This window comes from Vulpes lagopus, chromosome 13 (assembly GCF_018345385.1).
Source record: "Vulpes lagopus strain Blue_001 chromosome 13, ASM1834538v1, whole genome shotgun sequence".
NCBI lineage: Eukaryota > Metazoa > Chordata > Mammalia > Carnivora > Canidae > Vulpes > Vulpes lagopus.
The window spans coordinates 46,370,485-46,391,238 of NC_054836.1; the positions used below are offsets into that span (position 1 = coordinate 46,370,485).

The 20,754-nt window shown below is 38.4% G+C and overlaps 1 protein-coding gene across 2 annotated transcripts in view; it reads left to right on the forward strand.

Annotated features, from left to right (window-relative positions):
- NPSR1 (neuropeptide S receptor 1) overlaps positions 1–20,754 on the forward strand; it is a 141,890-nt gene that overhangs the window by 81,055 nt on the left and 40,081 nt on the right. Inside the window, exon 3 of one of the 2 annotated variants that reach the window (XM_041728018.1) lies at positions 14,647–14,750. The exons of the other annotated variant lie outside the window; for it this stretch is intronic. Coding sequence (XP_041583952.1) covers positions 14,647–14,750 — 104 coding nt within the window. The remainder of the gene's footprint in view (positions 1–14,646; positions 14,751–20,754) is intronic. 2 annotated transcript variants of the gene reach the window in all.

The following is a 20,754-nucleotide window of genomic DNA, read 5'->3' on the forward strand; positions in this document are numbered from 1 at the left end:
CAGCTTCAGAATGAGGAAACTGGTTTCACAGAAAAGGTGGATGTTATTCTGAATCACAAATTAGGCCAAGTGCTCATCATAAATCGGCTTGGGACCAGAGCTGCTCAAAGGGATACCTAGAGTTTCAAACACAAAGTATGAGGTGATTACATCTGGGGCTCAACCCAACATTAGGAAGATGGCCCAGCCACCTTGAAGCCCTTAAATTCACTTTGACAGTTTAACAAACATTTGCAGTTATCTTGCCAGGTCCAGGAGGGTTACCCAGTCTCCAAGCTCCTTCCCATCTTCTCTGCTCTTTCTTCCTTCTTCTGAGGACTACTTTTGTAACAGATTGTCAACAGGACAGAGGGCTAGGTCCATCAAAATTTGCTCTCAGGATTTTTCATACTCTATATGATACTATCTGTAATGATGGTTATATTTTATTATACATTCATCCAAACGCCTGGGATGTACACCACCAAGAGAAAACCCTAATGTAAACTATGGAGTTTGGATGATTATGATGTCAATATAAGTTCATTAATTGTAATGAATGCACTGCTCCCGTGGAGGATTGATGATGAGGGAGGCTGTGCAGATGTGAGGGCAGGGAGTAGTTGTACTTCTGCTCAATTTCTGACCCTAAAACTGCTCTAAAAAATAAAGATTTTATAAAAGAAAACGAAAACTTGCTCTCAGGAAATAAGAAGAAAGAAAGAAATACCCACAATATACCCATGCAGATGTGTTCTTGTGCGTTCAGCGAGTAGCTCTGGATATTCTTTGATGGCAACGGTGGCTGCTTCTGCAGAACTGAGGGAGTGGGAGTCAAAAGTAGGCGGAGGGTGCCTTTCTTATTTTTAGTTTTTATTCTTTATATTGAAATATGAAGTCTAATCCTGTGCACACATTACAAATATCAGTTTAATGAATGTTCACAAACTGAATACACCTATGTAACTAGCACCCAAATCAAGAAACAGAGCACTGGCAGCTTTCCCCAAGCCGCCTCCACCAGCTTGTAGTCACCAACCTTCAGATCCACCAAAGGTAATCTCAGAGACCAAGATGAGCTTCCCCTGATTTTATACTTTGTCTAGATCTAGTATGCTTTTTATGTCTGGCTCCAGCATTTCACACAGCATTCTGTTCAAGAGTTCCATCCACATTGTTACACATGTTGTAGACCTTTCACACTCCTTAATGAATGGCTCCACTGTCTGAATATAGCACAGTGTATTTCTCCATTCTACCAGTGATGGGCATGTGGGTCCTTTCCAGTTTAGAGCTATTATTATTAATAGAATTGCCTTGAACATTTCAGGACACTTCGTTTTGTGAGACATTTATTTTTTATTATTTGTGCTGCTTGAATTGCGTATTGTGTGCTTGTATTCACTTTTTAAAATGTTTTAAAAAACACCTCCCAGGGCATTTTCACTGAGATCAGAAAATGAGCTTCTTCCCTGCTGACAAATAAGCAGAAAAAAAATAATAATAGTTAATATTTACTGACTGCTCAGTCAGCCAACTCTTTGCAAAACAAACACACAAACGAACAAAAAACTCTTTACTTATATTTTCTCATTTAATCCTAACTAATTGCCCAAGCTATAGATGCTTTCACTACTCCCATTTTAAACCTGTGGAAACCAACAATGAGAGTGGTTAAATGCCTTGCCCAAGACTATACAGCCAGTGAGTGGAGAAATAGGAACAAAGAGTGGGAAAAATTAGAGGAAGACAAACCATGAGAGACTCCTAACTCTGGGAAACAAAGGGTTGCAGAAGGGGAGTTGGGGGGGAATGAAGTATCTGGGTGATGGGCACTAAAGAGGGCATTTGATGAGATGAGCTCTGGGTGTTATACTATATGTTGGCAAATTGAATTTAAATAAAATTTAAAACAATGACAATAGCAAACAGGCCCCTGCCTTCAAAGCTGGTGCTGTTTCAGCCTCCATGTCTGCAGCCTCAGTGGGGCACGGCTGGGAGCTCTGGGACCTGGCAGACATGGGGAGGAGGAGCTCCAACTGCGTGCGGCAGCTCCAACTGGCAGCCCAGCCCAGTGCAACTGCAAGGATTGTTCCTTCTCCCCTTCACGTCCTCATTAATCAAATGCTTTGAACATGAAAGAGAGTGAGATTGGATTTTTGTTAAGATGAAAGAAAGGAATCTGTTCCCATCTGGTACCTTCAAAACTCTCCTATGTAAGCCAGCAGGGAGCACTTCAATGCAACCTGCATGGCAATTTGATAATTCCCCAGGAATACAGGAAGATTTGGCAAAGTCACAAACAATCTGGATCCACCAGCACTTGGGCATAATGGAAAGATCAGGGATCTAAGGTCTAGAGAAGGGTCAGCCAGCTTTTTCTAAACATTTTAGACTTGGGGGTGGGGCATATGATTTCTGTCTCAATCGCCAAGCTCTGCTGTTGTAGCAGGAAAGCAGCCATGGACAATATGTGAGCAAATGGGCATGACTGTGTTCCAATAAACTTGTGGATACCGAAATTTGAATTTCATATAATTTTCATGTGCTGCAAAATGTTTTTCTTCTTGCAATTTTGTTCAATTATTAAAACATTTTAAAAGCCTCTCTTAGTTTGAAAGCTGTACGAAAAAAGGTGGCAGAGACTAGATACCTGGGTTTGAGTCCTAGCTCTACAGTTTTTCATTTGGTGTGGCTTTTAAGGCATTACTTACTTTCTCATGGCTTCATTTCTCTCTTGGGGAAGTGAGCAGAGTAGGTGCCATGCACTCAAGGCCTCCTTTGTGACTGGCACCAACACATGTGCTTTCTATACTTAATTTAATCTTCATAGGGACCACAAGATGCAGAAATTATATTATTTCCTTTTGGGGGGACAGTTATGGTGATGGAAAGAGGTTACATGTAAATACACCAGGCCTGGCCTTTACTGTTTATGGAGGTAATCCTTATCATAGGCAGAAGTCTCCATGTTGGCTTCTCTAAGATTCTGTGATTTTGTGAAGGTCTTTAGTTATCCTGCAACTTAGATTGAACCATTTCATCTAATTAGAATTATTCTATTCAGTTAGAGATATATAAAAGTCCAATTTAGACTCCAAATTTCATTGAACCCAAAGTTGAATGCAGACTCTGAATGGTCACTAATTCTATTTATGTGTAAGCTAGAGATTTCAGCTCAGGTACACTCCGATAAACACTGCCTGAAATAAACTAACATGTATTACATAAAGGCCCAGTGCAATGGCTGCCACAGAGGTGGTCAGCCAAAATTTGTCTCTGCCCTCCTCAGTGACAAGGATCAGACTCAGAGAGCTATTTTCTGGTGTCACCTGGAAAGGTGAGGCCAAGACCTTATGAGACACACGGAAACAAACAAGCCTCTTCCAAGGAAATAAAATACTGAGTGTCCAGTGTATAGTACTAACTCTGAGGCTCAGCCAGCTATCCTGTTCCCAGACTGCTCCCTGCTTCTTCCTTAATCAATCTCCCCTAGGCTGGGCATTGCTTTGTCTCACTAGATTATTCTAGTGACCCAACCATAGCCCAAATCCTCCAGCATTCTTCTGAGCCTGTGGTTGGTTTCTGCTACCCTCCTCTACATGCTCCCTACTATTTTCTGTCTCCTCTGACCTTTGGCTCCACTTCCTGCCCCTCCAACTCAACACAAGTAACTTTGCCCTAATCTATTATGCATTAGTTCAGACTCAGATAACTCTGACCCTGAACACCTCAGCTTGCTTTACAAGTGATTCTCCACTAGAGGCAGTGCCGGGGCATTTGGAATCATCACACAATGCCGGGATGCCACATTTCCTGCAGTGCACAATGCAGTCTAGCCCAACAAAGAATTGCCTCATAAACAGCATCTCTGTCAACAAATAATGGTTCTCTCCTTGAGCTATTCGTCACAACTAGTATTTCTTTGTGCTCTATTCTCTCAAGTATTGGCTTGGTTGTATTCACCTTGGGAGCCAATCTATTAATCAACACTGTTTTCTTCGTGAATGCCAAATGTATTAAATTAACTAGCCTAAATTAATGAGCACACATTGTAGAAAATAAGATAGACAGTTTTTACCATGGCTCTAGGTTAAACAAAGCCTGAGCCTCCTATTTATTATTTTTTTTCTTCAGAAAACTATCTTCCAGAAAATTCAGTAGGAGCTTAGGTCTGGGCTAGGAGCTAAGATCTTAGATTATGCATAGAGGTAGCCCTTGAAGACTATCCGTACACAATAAATAGTCATATGTCCTTTCCTGCCCTACTTCTTGTTTAAAGTTGGGTTCTTTGGGAGACAGGTGCAGAAATAGAATGATGGCATGAAAAAAATGGGTGGGTGGGGGGCTAACATCTATGAAAAGAAAAGGGAAGAAGCATGATTGGGCAGGAGGACCCACCAGAACATGATGGCAATCTAACAGGTTGTGCTAGCTCATTATAGGATTCCCATCCTGGATGGAAATGACTAGACCTTTCTAACCACACCTTGCTTGGTCATTGGCAGGGCTTGTACCACTAACAGTGTGATCTCAGCTAGGAGGCTGAGGTAGACCCTGAGGAATCAAAGAGGATCTTAGCATCCTATCTTTGTGTTTGCCTCACCTCCCTATGTATAAGCCTGTGCCCTTTTGCAGTGAGATGAAATGAGAACCAACTATTTCTTGTTGCAATCTACTACTTTCATGCTAACCTGCTGCAAGAACTGCAAAGAAAAAAAGATATTTAAAGAATTCATCTTTTGGATAACTGAAAATGGAACTCTTCTTTCCTTCACTTGGATTTTTAAAAATCTAAGACTATTTATAGGATTGATGGAAGACCATTCTTACTAGGAAAACAAATTCTCATTAAGGGTGGAGACAAGTTGCCCATGTTTTTTATTTTTACACTCAGAGTCAGTTTGAGCTTCATGTTGTATGATGGTCATTATGTACTGCCATGCCTCAAGAAATTCCCCTGTAGAGTGAGAAGGAGAAATAGTAGTGACTCAATGCCTTATTTTTCCTCACTTCAAGGAAATATATGCTCTTTCTGAACCCGATATTTGCACATATGAGTATAAGAGTTCTTCACCACCCGGCAATGACCAATGAACCACGCTAGCCAGTTGGCCTCATGTAATGAAATTCTTGGCTTTGCACATAGTGAAAGCAGAGAGAGTTGGTTTTAGAAGGATTTGTGTTCCTTTAATTAGATACATGAGTTTTATTTGTTTAGTGGACCAATAGAAAAAAGGAGACACTAGTGGCATTTATGACTTATTAAGACTAAATGAAAATCTCAGAAACAGCTTTCAGTGAAGAGAGTGGTCTAATGAGAATGGATGTGATGATTATTTACCTAATTGAGCAGTAATGACTGAGGTGCGGGCCACTTTCCCAGGATTAATAAAGAGCTGGGGAGTTGACAGTTTGGGCCATTAAGCTCAGCCAGTACTTAATCTTGGAGAAGGGCACAGAGCCAGGATCATATTAGTATAGTACAATGAGTCTAAAACTTAGAGACCCAAGAACTTACTTTTTTGAAAAATAGTTTTAATTGGCAGTTAGGTACCTGGCATCAGGTTGAGCAATGCAAGTTCCATCATTAAACAAATTTTCACATAAAGTCTTCAAATCTTGTTCCAAAAAAGGGGGGGAGGGGAGAGAAAAGGACACTTAGCAATATCAAAAAAGTTTTCGTGCACAACCACAAGCAAACCTCCCTTGCTTTATTTATTTTTTATTTTATTTATTTATTTATTTATTTATTTATTTATTTTTTGCCTCCCTTGTTTTAAAAGCAAAACAACACTAAAGACATTGAGTTGATCTGGAAGCATTATATACCCTGGAGATTCACCATTGCCATTGTCATCCAGTGTCCTCCAGGAAAACCAGGGCACCTTTCGTCCATAATGTCATACTTGAAGCTAAAAGAATCTTACATTGTCAGAAATGTCAAAGTGATCCTTCAAATAATTTGTATTCAGTAGTCCCCTTATCCAGTGTGACAAATGTTCACATGCTACTCGCTTGCCAAGAAAAAGTTTGCTAAGTGTTCATTATTCCCATGGTTCTGCTGTATATGAAAAAGTATGAACATCAGTTGAGAGCATGTAGGAATCTAAGAAATGGTGCTTCATCTTGTTCTCTATGTGAGGTGAATCCTACGGTAGTGACCTTGCATTTCCAAGAACTTTACAAATCTGTTGAATTGGCCAACATCTCCTCCTTTATCTCTCAAGAACTGAGTATCTTACAAGACACTCTGAAAAGGGATAAGGCTATAAACTTGAGTTAGGCACAGCTACTGCTAACCAGGAGCTTACAATCTAGCAGAGATCTCAGAATCTAGAGAGTTCTTTTAGAAATCTGCATGGAGATTGAGGTACCTGGGTGGCTCATTTGGTTAAGTGTCTGACTCTTGATTTCAGCTTAGGTCTTGATCTCAGGGTCATGAGATGGAGCCCTGTGTTGGGCTTTGCTGGGTGTGGAGCCTGCTTATGTTTCTTTCTCTCCTTCTGCCTCTCCCTTCCCTCTCTCTTTCTCTAATTTTTTTTTAATTTTCCCAAGAAAAGGAAGAAAGAAAAAAGAAAGAAAGAAAGAAAAGAAAAGAAAGAAAGAAAAAAGAAAGAAAGAAAGAAAGAAAGAAAGAAAGAAAGAAAGAAAGAAAGAAAGAAAATAAATCTGCTTGGGGATCAGAATTTCCAATCATATTCCTCCTTCCAGCGTCTTGACTCTATAATCGTGACCTTAATCTACTCTGAAGGAGACAGTTAATGGAACTCAGTCTGTTCTGTGAAACCACCTCTGCTGAGGCAGCCAATCAAGCAACAGCAGTAACAATGTCATCATTCATTTAATAGAAAGTTACCAAGCCCTTACCATGTGATAACAGAGACATGATGGTGCATAAAAAAATAATCTTTATCCTTTCATAATATAGCAATTGGAGAGAAATACAAAAAATAAATGTGTTAATGTGTTATGGAGACTCTGATAACAAGGTAGGGAGAGGTCCAGAGAAGGCATTTAGCCAAACCAAGTAGTCAGAAAAGGCTTCAAAAAGGGGGTAACCTTGAACTACATGTAGAGGAGTTAGGATATCCTTTAGGTGGAGGTGCGTAAAGAAACTCCCAAGTCAAGGGAGCAACATAAAGAAAGGTGCTGGCAGAGTGAATAGCCAGGAAAGGTCAAGGAACAGTAAAGGATTCTCATAGAAGTCTCTTGACTACATCTTCCTCATGCCTTACTGGGCTAACCGGCATTCTCTAGTCTGCCTTCAAACACCTGACTAATTAGCACCCATGACTATCAGGAAGATCCCTAAAAACTCATCCATTTCTGCTTCCACTTCTTGGGTTACAGGAGTCGCAGGTGTTTGTTCCCAAATCAGTTGTACTCATTATTAAAATTATATAATTAGCATAAACAACATTAAAGAGTTGTTGTTTCTGTGAAAATTAGACTGGATACCTTGGAAAGACTTGACTTTTTTTTTCCTGACTCACTAAAAGAAGTAACAGAGTTAAGCACTGAGAATGTAGCTATAAAAGAATGAAAGAGGATTATAAAAATCCCTACAATGAGATGCTGCCTCAGATTGCTTTGCTGGTATCTCAAGTTCTCACTCTAATTTAAAGAAAACAAAACCAGAAATCATAAAAGATGCATTACAGATGTATTTTATGCACACAAAAGAAAGATGATGCATAAAATCAAATAAAAGTCTTGGCCCTACATTAAAGAAATGATAATTACGTGAACATTAATGTTTTATGTTAAAATGTTTTAAGATGGGTTTGTGTGTGTGCTTCCTTTTTTTAACCAATGTTTTGATCAATTAACCAGCTGTCAGTATTAATGTGCTGGTTGAAAGCATTTCTCTTATGGTATGAATTTACCGTGGGACAACTCCTTCCCCCCCCGTGGCACTCCAGCTTCGGCCTTCTATCTGTGGGTGTTGTGTGGGAGAGAGTTTTATGACCTGCCCCCTAGTGGTAGGTGACTTCCAATGGAAGTATCTTGGGCCAGTGATTTTATGCCCTCATCCCCAAGAGTTGAGGGCTTTTGATTGGTTGTTTCTGTGTGTGTGTTTCCCTGTGCTCTGGGGCAACAGTATTTGGTCTCACAGTGGCCTAAGGTTTTTGCTGAGAGAGGTGACCTTCCCTGAGGGCATAAACTAAACCTTCATTATACTTGCATGCAGTCTTTGTAACAACTTTGTAACTCTGCCATTGTAGAGTGGAAGCAGCCATAGACAATCCCTTAACTGAATGAATATAGCTCTGTCCCAATAATGCTTTAATTTATTTAAAAAAAAAAAAGGCTACAGGCTGGGATTGGTCTGAGGTCTATAGCCTGCCAAACCCGTCTACAGAATAAACTACAAATTGTGGCTTTAGGAGCCTTCCAGCCTACCTCTTAGGTCTGACCTTTTCTTGTTAGACGCTGAGAAGGCCCCAACCCCAAGGTCCAGGTGCACAGGTCGATGTAAGATCAAAGCTGAGCCAGGACAAAGCGGAACTCTCTAACCTCCAGCTTAGCCAGTGCTGAGCCACAAACAGCAGCAGAGTTACAGGAAGGCAGGTGCAGGTGAAAGTGGAGAGCAGAGCACTAAGACCCTCCACACCCTGGCTCTTACTCGAACAGAGCACTCAAGGAGGAATTTGAAGCATAGGGACTGCGAATGATCATAGCAACAACATCGTTAACCATTAGGAAGATGCAGACTGAAGCCATGATGAGAGACCCTGACACATCTAGCCCAAGGACTAAAATAAAACATGCTGACAATACCAAGTGCCAGCAAGAAGAGAATGCATCTCTCATACGTTTATTTTTGGTGTGGATCACTGTGATGCAGCAACTCTGGAAAACTGTCCAGCAGTTTCTCATGAAGTTAACTATATATACTCACCCTTTGGCCCAACAATCTAACTCCTGGGTATTTACCCTAGGGAAATGAAACCTTATAGTCACACATGATCTTACACATATTCATATCAACTTTATTTGGAATTGCCAAAAACTGGGAACAAATATAATGAGCTTATCCTCCTGTGTGCTCAACATGCACCACCATCTACCACGAACATTCAAGCCAGGACTCATAGACTTCTTGCTCTACTTCACATTTAAAACACCTAACACTCAGTCACCCAAGTCCTCCTTATTTTGCCTTGTAAAGTATATTTCAAATCTGCATCCCGTATCTCATCTCAAATCTATATCCCAATTGCTGTTTGACATATACCAGGTACTACTTACCTCTTTCCTGCACTTTTGCATAGTTCCCTAACAAATAAAGTGTGATTTCAGCATTGGGCCTCCCAAATTGATCCCTCAACGGTGACTAAAGAAATCTACTGAAACAGGTGTTCGAACACATAAACATTCATTAGCTCCCACAATACACAGGAAAAAAAAAAGCACAAGCTCCTTTAACTGGCAAATGAGACCCAATAAGGCCCCAACTCTTATCTCTCCAGTCCCATTCTAGCCGCTTGGAAGCTCCTACTTCAGACTTCAGCGATCACAAACTGATGTTGTTTCATATACACAAGCCATGTAGTCTCTCATCTCACTTTCTCTGGCCACCATAACTCTGTTCCTGCTGTCATCATCCTTGCCTAGGATCAGTGTCTTTCATCTGCTTTCCCCACCGCCACCCCGACGATTCCTTACTGACTCTTTTAGGGTTCAGCTCAGGAGTCGCCTCGTTCTTGACTTGTCCCCGACTCCACCCATATCTGTGCTCCAACTGGGAACCCACACTCATGTTGCTGAGAGACCACTGAAGGAGCAATAAAGCCTGCGGCGAGCCTGGCTTGGCTTTTCTGAGTATTGCAGGTTCCTTGGAGCTCTCACCAGAGAAATTTTAAGAAGCAAGAGTAACAGCAAGAAGTGATTAAGCCTTTAAAGTGTACCCTTTGTTCCCAAGGTCCTGTTAATTACCATTTAAGAAAGGTTTATTTGCAATGTATTCAATTACTTAGGTAACTAAATAGCTTTTTACTGATCAGATAGAGCGGCATTTGCTTAATAGCAACAAACGCTGGGGCCCAATTCCATTGATAGTCTACTCCCAGATCTGGGCTTATTTAAAACTGAGCTCCAGGGGAAAAAAGAAATTTTACTGGAGTTCATTATAATAGTTAATATAATCACTTAGATTTAGAGAACCATAAGTTTAGGGATCCCCCCCCCCCCGTTATTCTTTAGTTCAAGAATAAGTTAAAAAAAAAGAGCGAGAAAAACAGAGAGTGAGAGAATATCCAAGGAACTCCAGTGTCCATTCTATTCATTCATCCAGTCGATTCCTACAAAGAAATACTTCACAAGATTTCTATTGATCAGTTCACAGCTCACAACTCTCAAGACCCTGCTCAAATCTGACCTCCTCAGAACTTCTCTGATGACCCAGAACTGCTACAAAATTTCTCTAATCTTTGACATTTTTGTTGCAGTTCCCATGTGCTTGCCAGTGGTCTGTTACCTACAGAGAAACAAAAAAAGAGAGATAGGCATAAGACTGGGAGGGCCAAAGACCTCTTGTTGTAGACCCTACCATATGAATGAATGGTCAAGGGAAGCTTCTGGAAAAGGGGTCATGTCAGCTAGATATTGAAAGGTAAATAAGAATTCAACAGACTGATAAATGGCATGAGGCAACTTCGGGAAGAGGGAATGCATATCTGAAAACAGGAATGTGTGATCACGATGGTGTTCAGTATAAAAATGCCACATGGGTATTTGGTAAGAGATAGGCAAGGCCAGATCGTCGAAGGTCTTTACGCTAAGTGGGGACCTCAGATTTTATCCTGTTTATAGTCATCCAGAAAAGGATGACTTACCACCACAGTTCTCTAAAGGAATAAAGGCAAATTCTATGGGCAGCGTGGCTCTATCAATAGAGTGGGCTGAGAGAAAAATCAGGGCACCCAGGGAAGGGAATGAGGGGGTGGGAGGAAGAATCATGCCTGTATATTGGTATTGGGAATAAATGAGAACAGATAGAACACAAATTACAAAGGAAGAAAAGAAAAGGAAATAAAAGGGAAAAACACAGATAGTGTGGTGTAGACTGTGGACTCTGATATCCACGTCTGGCTTATAGGCCTGCCTTCCCCTCTAACTGGTTATACAAATCTTAAGACATATTCTAATCACACTTAGTTGCCCATCTGTATAACGGGGAACTTATCTCACAGTTTTTTGTTAGGTTAAAAAAATCTTAAGATACTTTAGATACTTAAAATATTAACAAGGATATAATGACTGCTTAGTAACATTCCTTAAGACCATGCTCAGTATTGTACAGAAACCTGGATTAAGAGTAGTAATTCTCCTTTGGACAACGAAGTCAACTCTAGTTATGTAAGATGTCACCCCAAGGGGAAGCTGCGTGACAGGTCCGTGAAAATACTCTATGCGATGCCCACAACTTCTTGTGAGTCTTTATTATTTCTAAACAAAAGCAAAAAAAAACAAAAAAACAAAAAAACTTCACTTTTACAAGGCCATAAGTGCCTTTTCCAAACCATAGTGACAACTGATGTGATGAATATGTTCTGAGCGCCTACTACATGCCGCACCGGCTCAGGATGCTGGCCACCCTTCTGTTCTCATTCTCCGGTATTCACAGAAGTAGTTAACCAAGTGACCGTGTCCTCTTTAACAGAAGCACAGCAATAAAAATAAACTACTGGAAACAGAATTATGAGTGGCCTACTCCAGAATCGGGGTTTCTTTCATTGTTTAGCTGTTCAGCTTTCTGAGAGCCTGAATCTGATCACATGCCTACCCTCTACTGCCGACTGAAATTCTGTTCACTTCTCTGTCTGAGTAGAATTGCACAGAAACCACAAATCCTCTCCCATAAAGCCTCCCAGTGCTTCTCAACAAAGACAGGATTACAATTTTGATCTGAACAGTTTATTAGAGGGTACAGTTTATATATTACCCAGGACAGAGTTGACACCTGCTTTATCTTTGTTGACACTTGCACACATGCCAGGGTGCATGTCTTCAGGACAATAATAAAGACTCAGTTTTACCCCCCATCACCCTCGTACCATGGCAGCACAGGGCACCCCAGAACCCTAAGAATTGGCACAACTCTTCACTGAGGACCTGCTGCAGTACACCCAGCATCCCTAACCCTATTCACTAATTATTTGCCTTCAATAATAACTTGATAAGTAAATTACCTGTGCTCTACCCATATTCTTCTTCTCATTGTTTAAACCCAGCTCTACTGCCCCTTGCTGATCACACAACCAATTCCTTTGGCCATAGTGGTGACTTCTCTTATTCACTGCTAGTCCCTGGACAAAGGAGTCCTTGGGGCAGCCATACCTTTTAGTTCAAAGGGATCCTTGCTAGGTCCCTTAGCAGTCTTACACTTCCTTTTGAGACTAGGGCCCTCAGTCTGCAGAGCAGAGGGGTACACAAAGCATCCCAAGGGTCCTTTGGGAGTGATGTATAGTGAGGCCATTCCTGTCTCTACCCCCCGGTTCTCAGATGTATGTATAATTCCTATTAGTGAACATAGCACCGTAAAGAAAGCTCTGAGTTTATGCATATGCAGCATTTTAAAGGATGGCATTCCATACTTTCACAGTATTGACATTAAGTTGGCCTTTTATCTGGACCTTTAGGGGTCCACCCCAGTTCTCCAAGAAGACAACTGCTGCTGGGTGGTACACTGTGTGATATAAACAGAAGATTCTACAATCAGTGGTTCCAGCCTATATTCTCTTCACTATGAAGTGGTTCTCCTGATCATATACTATGTTGTGTGGGATTCTCTTTCAGTTGAGTAATCAGAAATCCTCTAGAGATTGGTGAATGGTGTTCACTACAACTCAGAGGTCAGGGAAGGCAAGCTCATACCCAGAATAGGTATACACTGGGAAGATGGACAGCTGGCCCTTGCAGTACTGAAGGGGCCCAATGTAGTCAATTTTTCACAAAGTAGCTAGTTGGTCTTCCTAAGAAATAGTGTTATACTGGGGCTCACTGCTGGTCTCCATTGTTGATGATTCAAAGACTGTCAAATATAGCAAGAGCTAGATTGGCCATGATAAGGGCTCATTTGTCATGTTGTCCAAATGAGTAGTCTTCCTGTAGGCCACTATTATTAGGAGTCCAATATTGAGTTATTCCAACTGCCAAGTACGTCAATATAAATTAAACACCCAGTAACTGGGCAGATGAATGATTAAAGGTCTGCAGATCTACTTCAACTAGGATTCTATTTATTACCTCACTCTATAAGATTCCACTCTTGTAGTGGGGCCATAGTGACACTTCAGGTCTCCAAGTATCATGTCAACATAGACACTGTACCTAATAGTCCTCAAAATGTCTGTATATTCTTCTTTACCCAGGGTACAGTTACTCTAATAAATGGCTGTAGGTCCCTTTGGGGAAGGACTAGGAGAATTATTACAGTGCCTACTTACTATGGTGTTATAAGACCTGGCTATAAGACCACCTCTTCTACCATCCACCCCGGCTTACAGTAGGAAGCCACCACTGAGCTTCTTTATAATGCTGGTGTTCCTCTCACCAGTACATTCTTCATGAATGGTGTGTCTTCTGAGCCCTTCTATGGAATATAATTCTCTGATGGGTCTTCGGGCTTCATATAATATATCTATGACAGCATGTTTACTTCCCTTGGCCTTTTTTTTTTTTTTTTACTGTCTTCCAGGGCAACTCAGGCATTTCCATTTTTGCCTAGAAAGGACCACCACTTTCACCAGACTTCTAAGAGTTCCCCTATCGATGAGTTTGCTTTGTCCCTTGGGTCCTTGACACAGTGTTATATCCGGTATTCCGAGAAAGTGACTCTAAGTCAATGAATTCTTACTTATCCTGTTTTAAGTCCCTGGCTCTATCCACTAATCAGCAGAGAGCACCTGCAGCACTTTTTGAGAAAGATTCTGAACCACGTGCTCAATTAGTGATATTGGTCATGGAGGAGTGAAAGGGAGTTTCTAGACATACAGTATATGTTATCATTTCTGATGCAGACACCTGCACAACTTACAATCTGTAACTATAGAAATGAATAAGGACAACCACAGGAGTATAAAGTCTCTGACCTTGGTCTCAAATCTTGGCCTCATTTCCTCTAGTTTAACCAACGAAGTTAATTAAGTTGATAGGTCATGCATCTGACTTTTCCCAGGGACAAATGTTGAAAGGGGAAGGGAGAGCCAGAAACGGAACCTGGGGTGAGGGTGGTTGTTGATGGGAGGGAGGTAACAAAAGGTCCACATTGTAAAATAACAGATACAAGAAGTGGGGTTTGGGGGGACTTCTTTAAGATAAATATTTTCCTTTTCTCAATTTTGCCTTTACTGATCCTGATCCCCTCACAGTCCTTGTAATCTAAACCTCCTTAAAACTCCTCTTCTATGACTTAAAATGTCAACTGTATAGTTACCAAAACCATTTTAGTCATTATCAAAATCCTTCCAGGGTGGAAGGATTTAAGTAGTAATAAGCTCCAATAATAAAAGTCAGTGGACTTTTGCCTTCCTTACTTTTCCTTAATAGCCACCTGATAAATCAGAAAAAAAAAAAAAATTTTCCCCAGGAATTCACTTCTACTGTTGCAAGGCTGGAGATGCGAGAGACTAAAATTAACCACTTGAATGTTTTTGTTAGACTCGTTCACAGGTCTGGTTAACATCTTGACAGATATCATTTGGCGATTCACCGGAGATTTCATGGCACCTGATCTCGTTTGCCGAGTGGTCCGCTATTTGCAGGTATGTTGCATCTTCTAAATGTGATGACACATACTGATGCCAAAATTAGGTCTTGGGTTGTTCATAAGGAAAATAGTGTAGAATCCAGTGCTTCCACACAACAAATTGTGGGCTTCCTTCTCATTGGAAGGATAGGGAAAATTTGTAAGATTTTAATTTTTTTTTTTGCTAAAATAATTATGTAAAGAAAACATAAGTAGCATTAGTAAGAACACAAATGTTCACATTTCAAGCATTAAGTAAAATTTTGGAGTCAATGTGAAGGCCTTTGCCATACTCCAGCTATCTTGGCCCCTTCAGGCTGCTCTAAGAAAATCACCACAGATAGGTGGCTTAGAAACAACAAACATTTATTTTTCACAGTTCTGGAGGCTGGAAGTTCAAGATCAGCATGTCAGAAATTGTCAGACAAGAGCCTGCCAGGTCGCAGACTTCAAATTATATCCTCACGTGGCAGAAGGAGCAAGGAAGCTCTTCCAGTCCTCGTTTATAAGAATATTGATCCCATTCACGAGGGCTCAACTCTCATAACCTAATCACCTCCCAAAGACCTCAGCTTCTAACACCATCATGTTGCACATTAGGATTCTAACATCCGAATTTTGGTGGGGCACAAACATTCAGAGCATATAAAGCTCTGTCTAAACAATCTCCAGAATATTTGTCAATTCTGTTTTTTTTTCCCCTCTCAAACTAACACAACACTGGCTACTCTTCTTTTTGAAAAATGTTGACAGATGATTAGAAAATAGGTATTATCCCTGGTTGCTTTAACTAGTGTTTCTTGTGTTATCACCTAAATTAGGCTTTTAAAAATATCTATTGACATTTGAGTTTCTTCTTCTTTAAGTTGCCTATTATCCTTTTTCAATTTTTTTTATAACTGGGATACTAGTTTTTTCTCAGTAATTGCTAATATCTATTTTCAGATTAAAGACATTTATATTTTACCTATTGAATATTCTTCAATGTAAAAATTACAAATATATATACCTAAAATATATGATGTAAAATGTTACATATGTAGCATATACATATGTTGTATTATTAATTCACCATATGTATATATAATATGAATTAAGGCACATCAACAAAGTATAGAAAGAAGGAACTGTTTCATAACATGTTAGGATTGATGTGCTCTGTTTCTAAACTCTTAAAATTATTTTCCATTAACATATTTCCATTCTGATGCCCATATTCCAGGTCTAAATTATTGTAGCTTTATAGATGCATAGTGCATTTTTGGAAAACCTTATCCTACAAGACTCCATTTGTTAGTAGGGATTTGTAGAATCTTCAGATCTATATTCATCTATGATTTTCATTTGTTCTATTATTTTCAGACCTTGGAAATGGAGTTACTCTATCTTCAGAAAGTGTTTAGACAAGAGTTACAATTAAAAATCTTTGTCCTCTGAACATAATCTTGAAAGTCTGATAGATGTGAAAGAGCCCCAATTACTATCTGGAACTGGTATTTTCTCAGGAATAATTTTTTAAAACATATTTTAATTTCTTATTAAAAGATTTTGCTTCCTTGTAGGTAAATGTTATCAATAGCTTATTCTAGCAATTTCTGAAAAATAAATTATGCCAACACTCAGTGTTAGAAGTGAGGCTATGGTAGAGCTACATAGTTATCAGTTGAAGTAAACTAAATGATCAATCACATTGACCTAATTGGCATTTATACAACACTTCATCCAACAAAGAATACTTATTCTTATCAAACTCACAGGGAACATTCATTAAAAGAAATTGCATAGTAGACCATAACCATAACTCTTAACAATGTAAAGAGTGGAAAGAGCAAAAAGTATGCTCTCAGACCAAACTAGAATTAAACTAAAAATGTATAACAGAAGGATAGCTGGACAATCTCAATGTTTTTGGAGATTAAACAACAAACAACATGCTTCTGAATAACACATGGATCAAAGAAAAAAAGGAAATATAATTTATCATAATTTGTAGGACAGTAAAAATGGTGCTTTTGAAGAAACTTATAGCATTAAATTCTTTTATTAGAAAAGAAGAAAGATCTAAAATTAATAATCTAACCTTCCATCTTAGGAAACTAGGGAAAGCAGACCAATGTAAACCTAAAGCAAACAATGTCTTAAATGATAAAAGTTAGAACAAATTATTAAAATGAAAACAGTAATTCAATAATGAAGATAAATGAAACTATAAACTGGTTCTTCAAAGAGATAATAAAATTTACAAACTTCTAACCAGGCTAAACAAGAAGAGAAATGACACAACTTACTAATATCAAAAATGAGGGCAGCTCCATAGGCTTAGCAGTTTAGCACTGCCTTCAGCCAGGGAGTGATCCTGGAGACCCAGGATCAAGTCCCACATCAGGCTCCCTGCATGGAGCCTGCTTCTCCCTCTGCCTGTGTCTCTGCCTCTCTCTCTCTCATAAATAAATAAATAAATAAATAAATAAATAAATAAATAAATAAATAAATAAATCTTTAAGAAAAAAATGAAAGAGAGGTCATTACTACTCATCCTGTGGATATTAAAAGGATAATAAAGGAATATTATGAACTATATGCCTACAAGTTCTATAACTTATGTGAAATGGATTAATTCTTGAAAGACACAATCTGCCAAAGAATGCCAAAAAATCACACAAGGAAAAATAGATGATCTGAATAGGAAACAAAATTGAATTAACAATTCATAATTTTCTAAGAAAGAAAGCACCAGGCCCAGATGGGTTTACTGGTGAATTCTTCCAAACATTTAAGGAGAAATTATACTAATAAGTTTCTTTTTTTAAAGATTTTGTGTACTTATGAAAGACAGAGAGCATGAGCAGGGAAGAGGGTGAGGCAGTGCAAGAAAGAGAAGTAGACTCCTGCTGAGCAGAGAATTCAATGTGGGACTTGAACCTAGGACCCTGGGATCATGACACATAACCTACTGAGCCACCCAGGTGCCACTACTAATAAGTTTCTGATTTTTCTAAGACATAGAAGCAAAGGGAACATTTCCTAACTCATTCTGTGAGTTCAGTATTATCCTAACACCAAAACCAGACAAAGGCATTGCAGGAAAGGAAAACTATAGACTGATATCTCTCATGAACATAGATTCAAAAATTATCAACAAATATTAGCAAATTGAATTGAAGTACTTGTAAAAAGAATTACATACCATGACCAAGTGGAATTCATTCAGGTATGCAAGGCAGGTTCAACTTTAAAAATCAATGAATGTAATCCATTAAATAAAAAAAGTAAAGAATAAAATTTATATGATCATTTCACTAGATACAGAAAAAGCACTTGATAAAATCCGATATCCATTCATGATAAAAAGTCTCAGTAACTTTTCATAGAGGGAAATTTCCTCGACTTGGTAAAGAACATCTACAAAAAGCTATTGCTAACCTCATATTTAATGGTGAGAGACTGGGTGCTTCTCTCCTAAGATTGGGAACAAGGCAAGGATGTTCCCTCTATTCAGCATCACACTGGAAGTCCCAACTAACTCAACAAGACAAAAAAAAGAAAAGAAAATGATACAAATTGGGAAAGATGAAACAATATCTTTGTTCACAGATGACAAGATTATATAGAAAATCTGAAAGAATAAACAAAAAACTAAACAAAATACAAAATATCTGGTCTTATTAAGTAAAAATAATGAGGTTGAAAAATACAACTTTGCTTTTATATACTAGCAATTAACAATTTGAATTTAAAATAAAAAATGCAATACTATTATGTTAGCACCAAAGACTTAGGTATAAACCTAACAAAATATGTGCAAGATCAATGTGAAGAAACTACAAAACTTTGGTGAAAGAAATCAAAGAATATCTAAATAAATAGATATCCTATATTCACAGATAGGAAGATGTATTATTGTTAAGATGTCAAATCTGCTCAAAGCAACTTATAAATTCAATGCAATCCCAATCAAAATCCCGCCAGGTTATTTTATAGATATATACAAACTCTAAAGTTTATGTGGACAGCAAAAAACACAGAATAGCCAACACAATACTGAAGAAGAACACAATTAGAGGAAAGCTACGATCTGATTTCAAGACTTAACTCTAAAGCTACAGCTAGGTCAAGACAGCGTGATATTGGCCAACAAATCAACAAATAGATCAGTGGAACAGAATAGCGATCCCAGAAACAAATGCACACTGAAAGTCAACTGATCTTTGACAAAGGAACAAAGACATTCAATGGAGAAAAGATAGCCTCTCCAAGAAATACTGCTGGAGTCACTGGTATCCACAGAAAATAATAAGAATAATAATCTAACTAAAGACCTCACACCTTTCACAAAAACTAACTCAGTATGGATTATAGATTTGAATGAAATATGCAAGGCTATAAAACTACTAGAAGATAACAAAGGAGAGAATCTAGGGGACTTTGGGTTTCTCGATGACTTTTTAGATATAACACCAAAAGTAAAATCATGAAAGAAAGAAAAGTTGGGTTTTATGGACATTTAAAACTTCTCTGCAAATTATACTGTTAAGAGTTGGAAAAGACAAGGCACAGAATGGGGAGAAAAAATAATTGCAAAACACATACTTGACAAAGGATTTGTACCTAAAATATATCAGGAACTCTTAAAACTCAACCCACTTAAAAATGAGCCAAAGGTCTGATCAGACACTTCTCCAAAGAAGATATAAAGATAACAAACAAGCATATGAAAAGAAGTTCACCATTATATGGCATCAGGGAATTACAAATTAAAACAACAATGAGACAGCACTAACATTAGGATGACTACAATCCAAAAAACTGATGATGCAAAATGCTAGTGCTGTTTGTAGGAATGCAAAATGGTACAGCCATTTTGGAAGATGTTTTGGAAGTTTCTTGTAAAATTGAACATACTCTTATCATACAATATAGCAATTATGTTCCTAGGTATATAACCAATTGAGTTGACGATTTACCTTCACACAAAGACTTGCACAAGAATGTTTATAGTAATTTTATTCATAGTTGTCAAAAATTAGAAGCAGGATGTTCCTCAAAAGCTGAATGGATTAAAAAAAAAAACACTTTGGTACCTCCATATCATGGAATATTATTCAGCAATAAAACAGGATGAGCTATGTAGCCAGGAAAAGTCACAGAGAAATCTTACGTGCACTTTGCTAAGTTAAAGAAGTCAGTCTGAAAAGGCTGCATGAGCATGATTACAACCATATGATGTTCTGGAAAGGGAAACGATGGAGACAGTAAAAAGATCAGTGGTTGCTAGGAATTTGGAAGGATTGAATAGGTAAAACAGAAGATTTTTAGGATAGTGAAACTTTTCTGTATGCATTGTGTATACAAGACATTATGCATTTGTCAAAAATCCATAGAATTATACAACACAAAGAGTAAAGCTTGGAATAAAACATTGAGTAGTAATAATGTATTGATATTGGTTCATCAATTTTAACAAATGGATCACACTAAAGAGGATGTTAATAATAAGGAAAAGTGGATAGGGAGGCAGGAACTCTCTGTAATATTTGGTCTATTTTTTCTCTAAATCTAAAATTGTTCTAAAAAAAATATTAATTTTTTAACTCAATCCAGGAATCCTCCTTTACATGGATCCAATCTGGTATTTTTCTAAATAAAATTTGTCTAAGTTTACTGCATTCAAGTCTCACTTCTCTGCAAGATTTTCCTTAGTTTTATATTTCCTAGGTCATTTTTGTCAGAATTGAGGGGTGGGGTAGTGAGAATTCAGACATATGTCCTCAAGCTGCCATCTGTTCTCCAAATGGTATCCCATATGTTGTTGATGTGTAGAATTTTCATTGTTGACATTTATGAATTGACTATAATTGTACTTTGATTTCCTTCTTGACTCAAGTTAATTACAAGAGTGTTTAAATTTCCAAGTGGTATTTAAAAAAAATAACATGATACTAATTTCAGCTTTTATTGCTTGTTGTTTTAAATATGCAAATTATATATGTTGTATAATTTTTGAAATCTATTGAGAGATT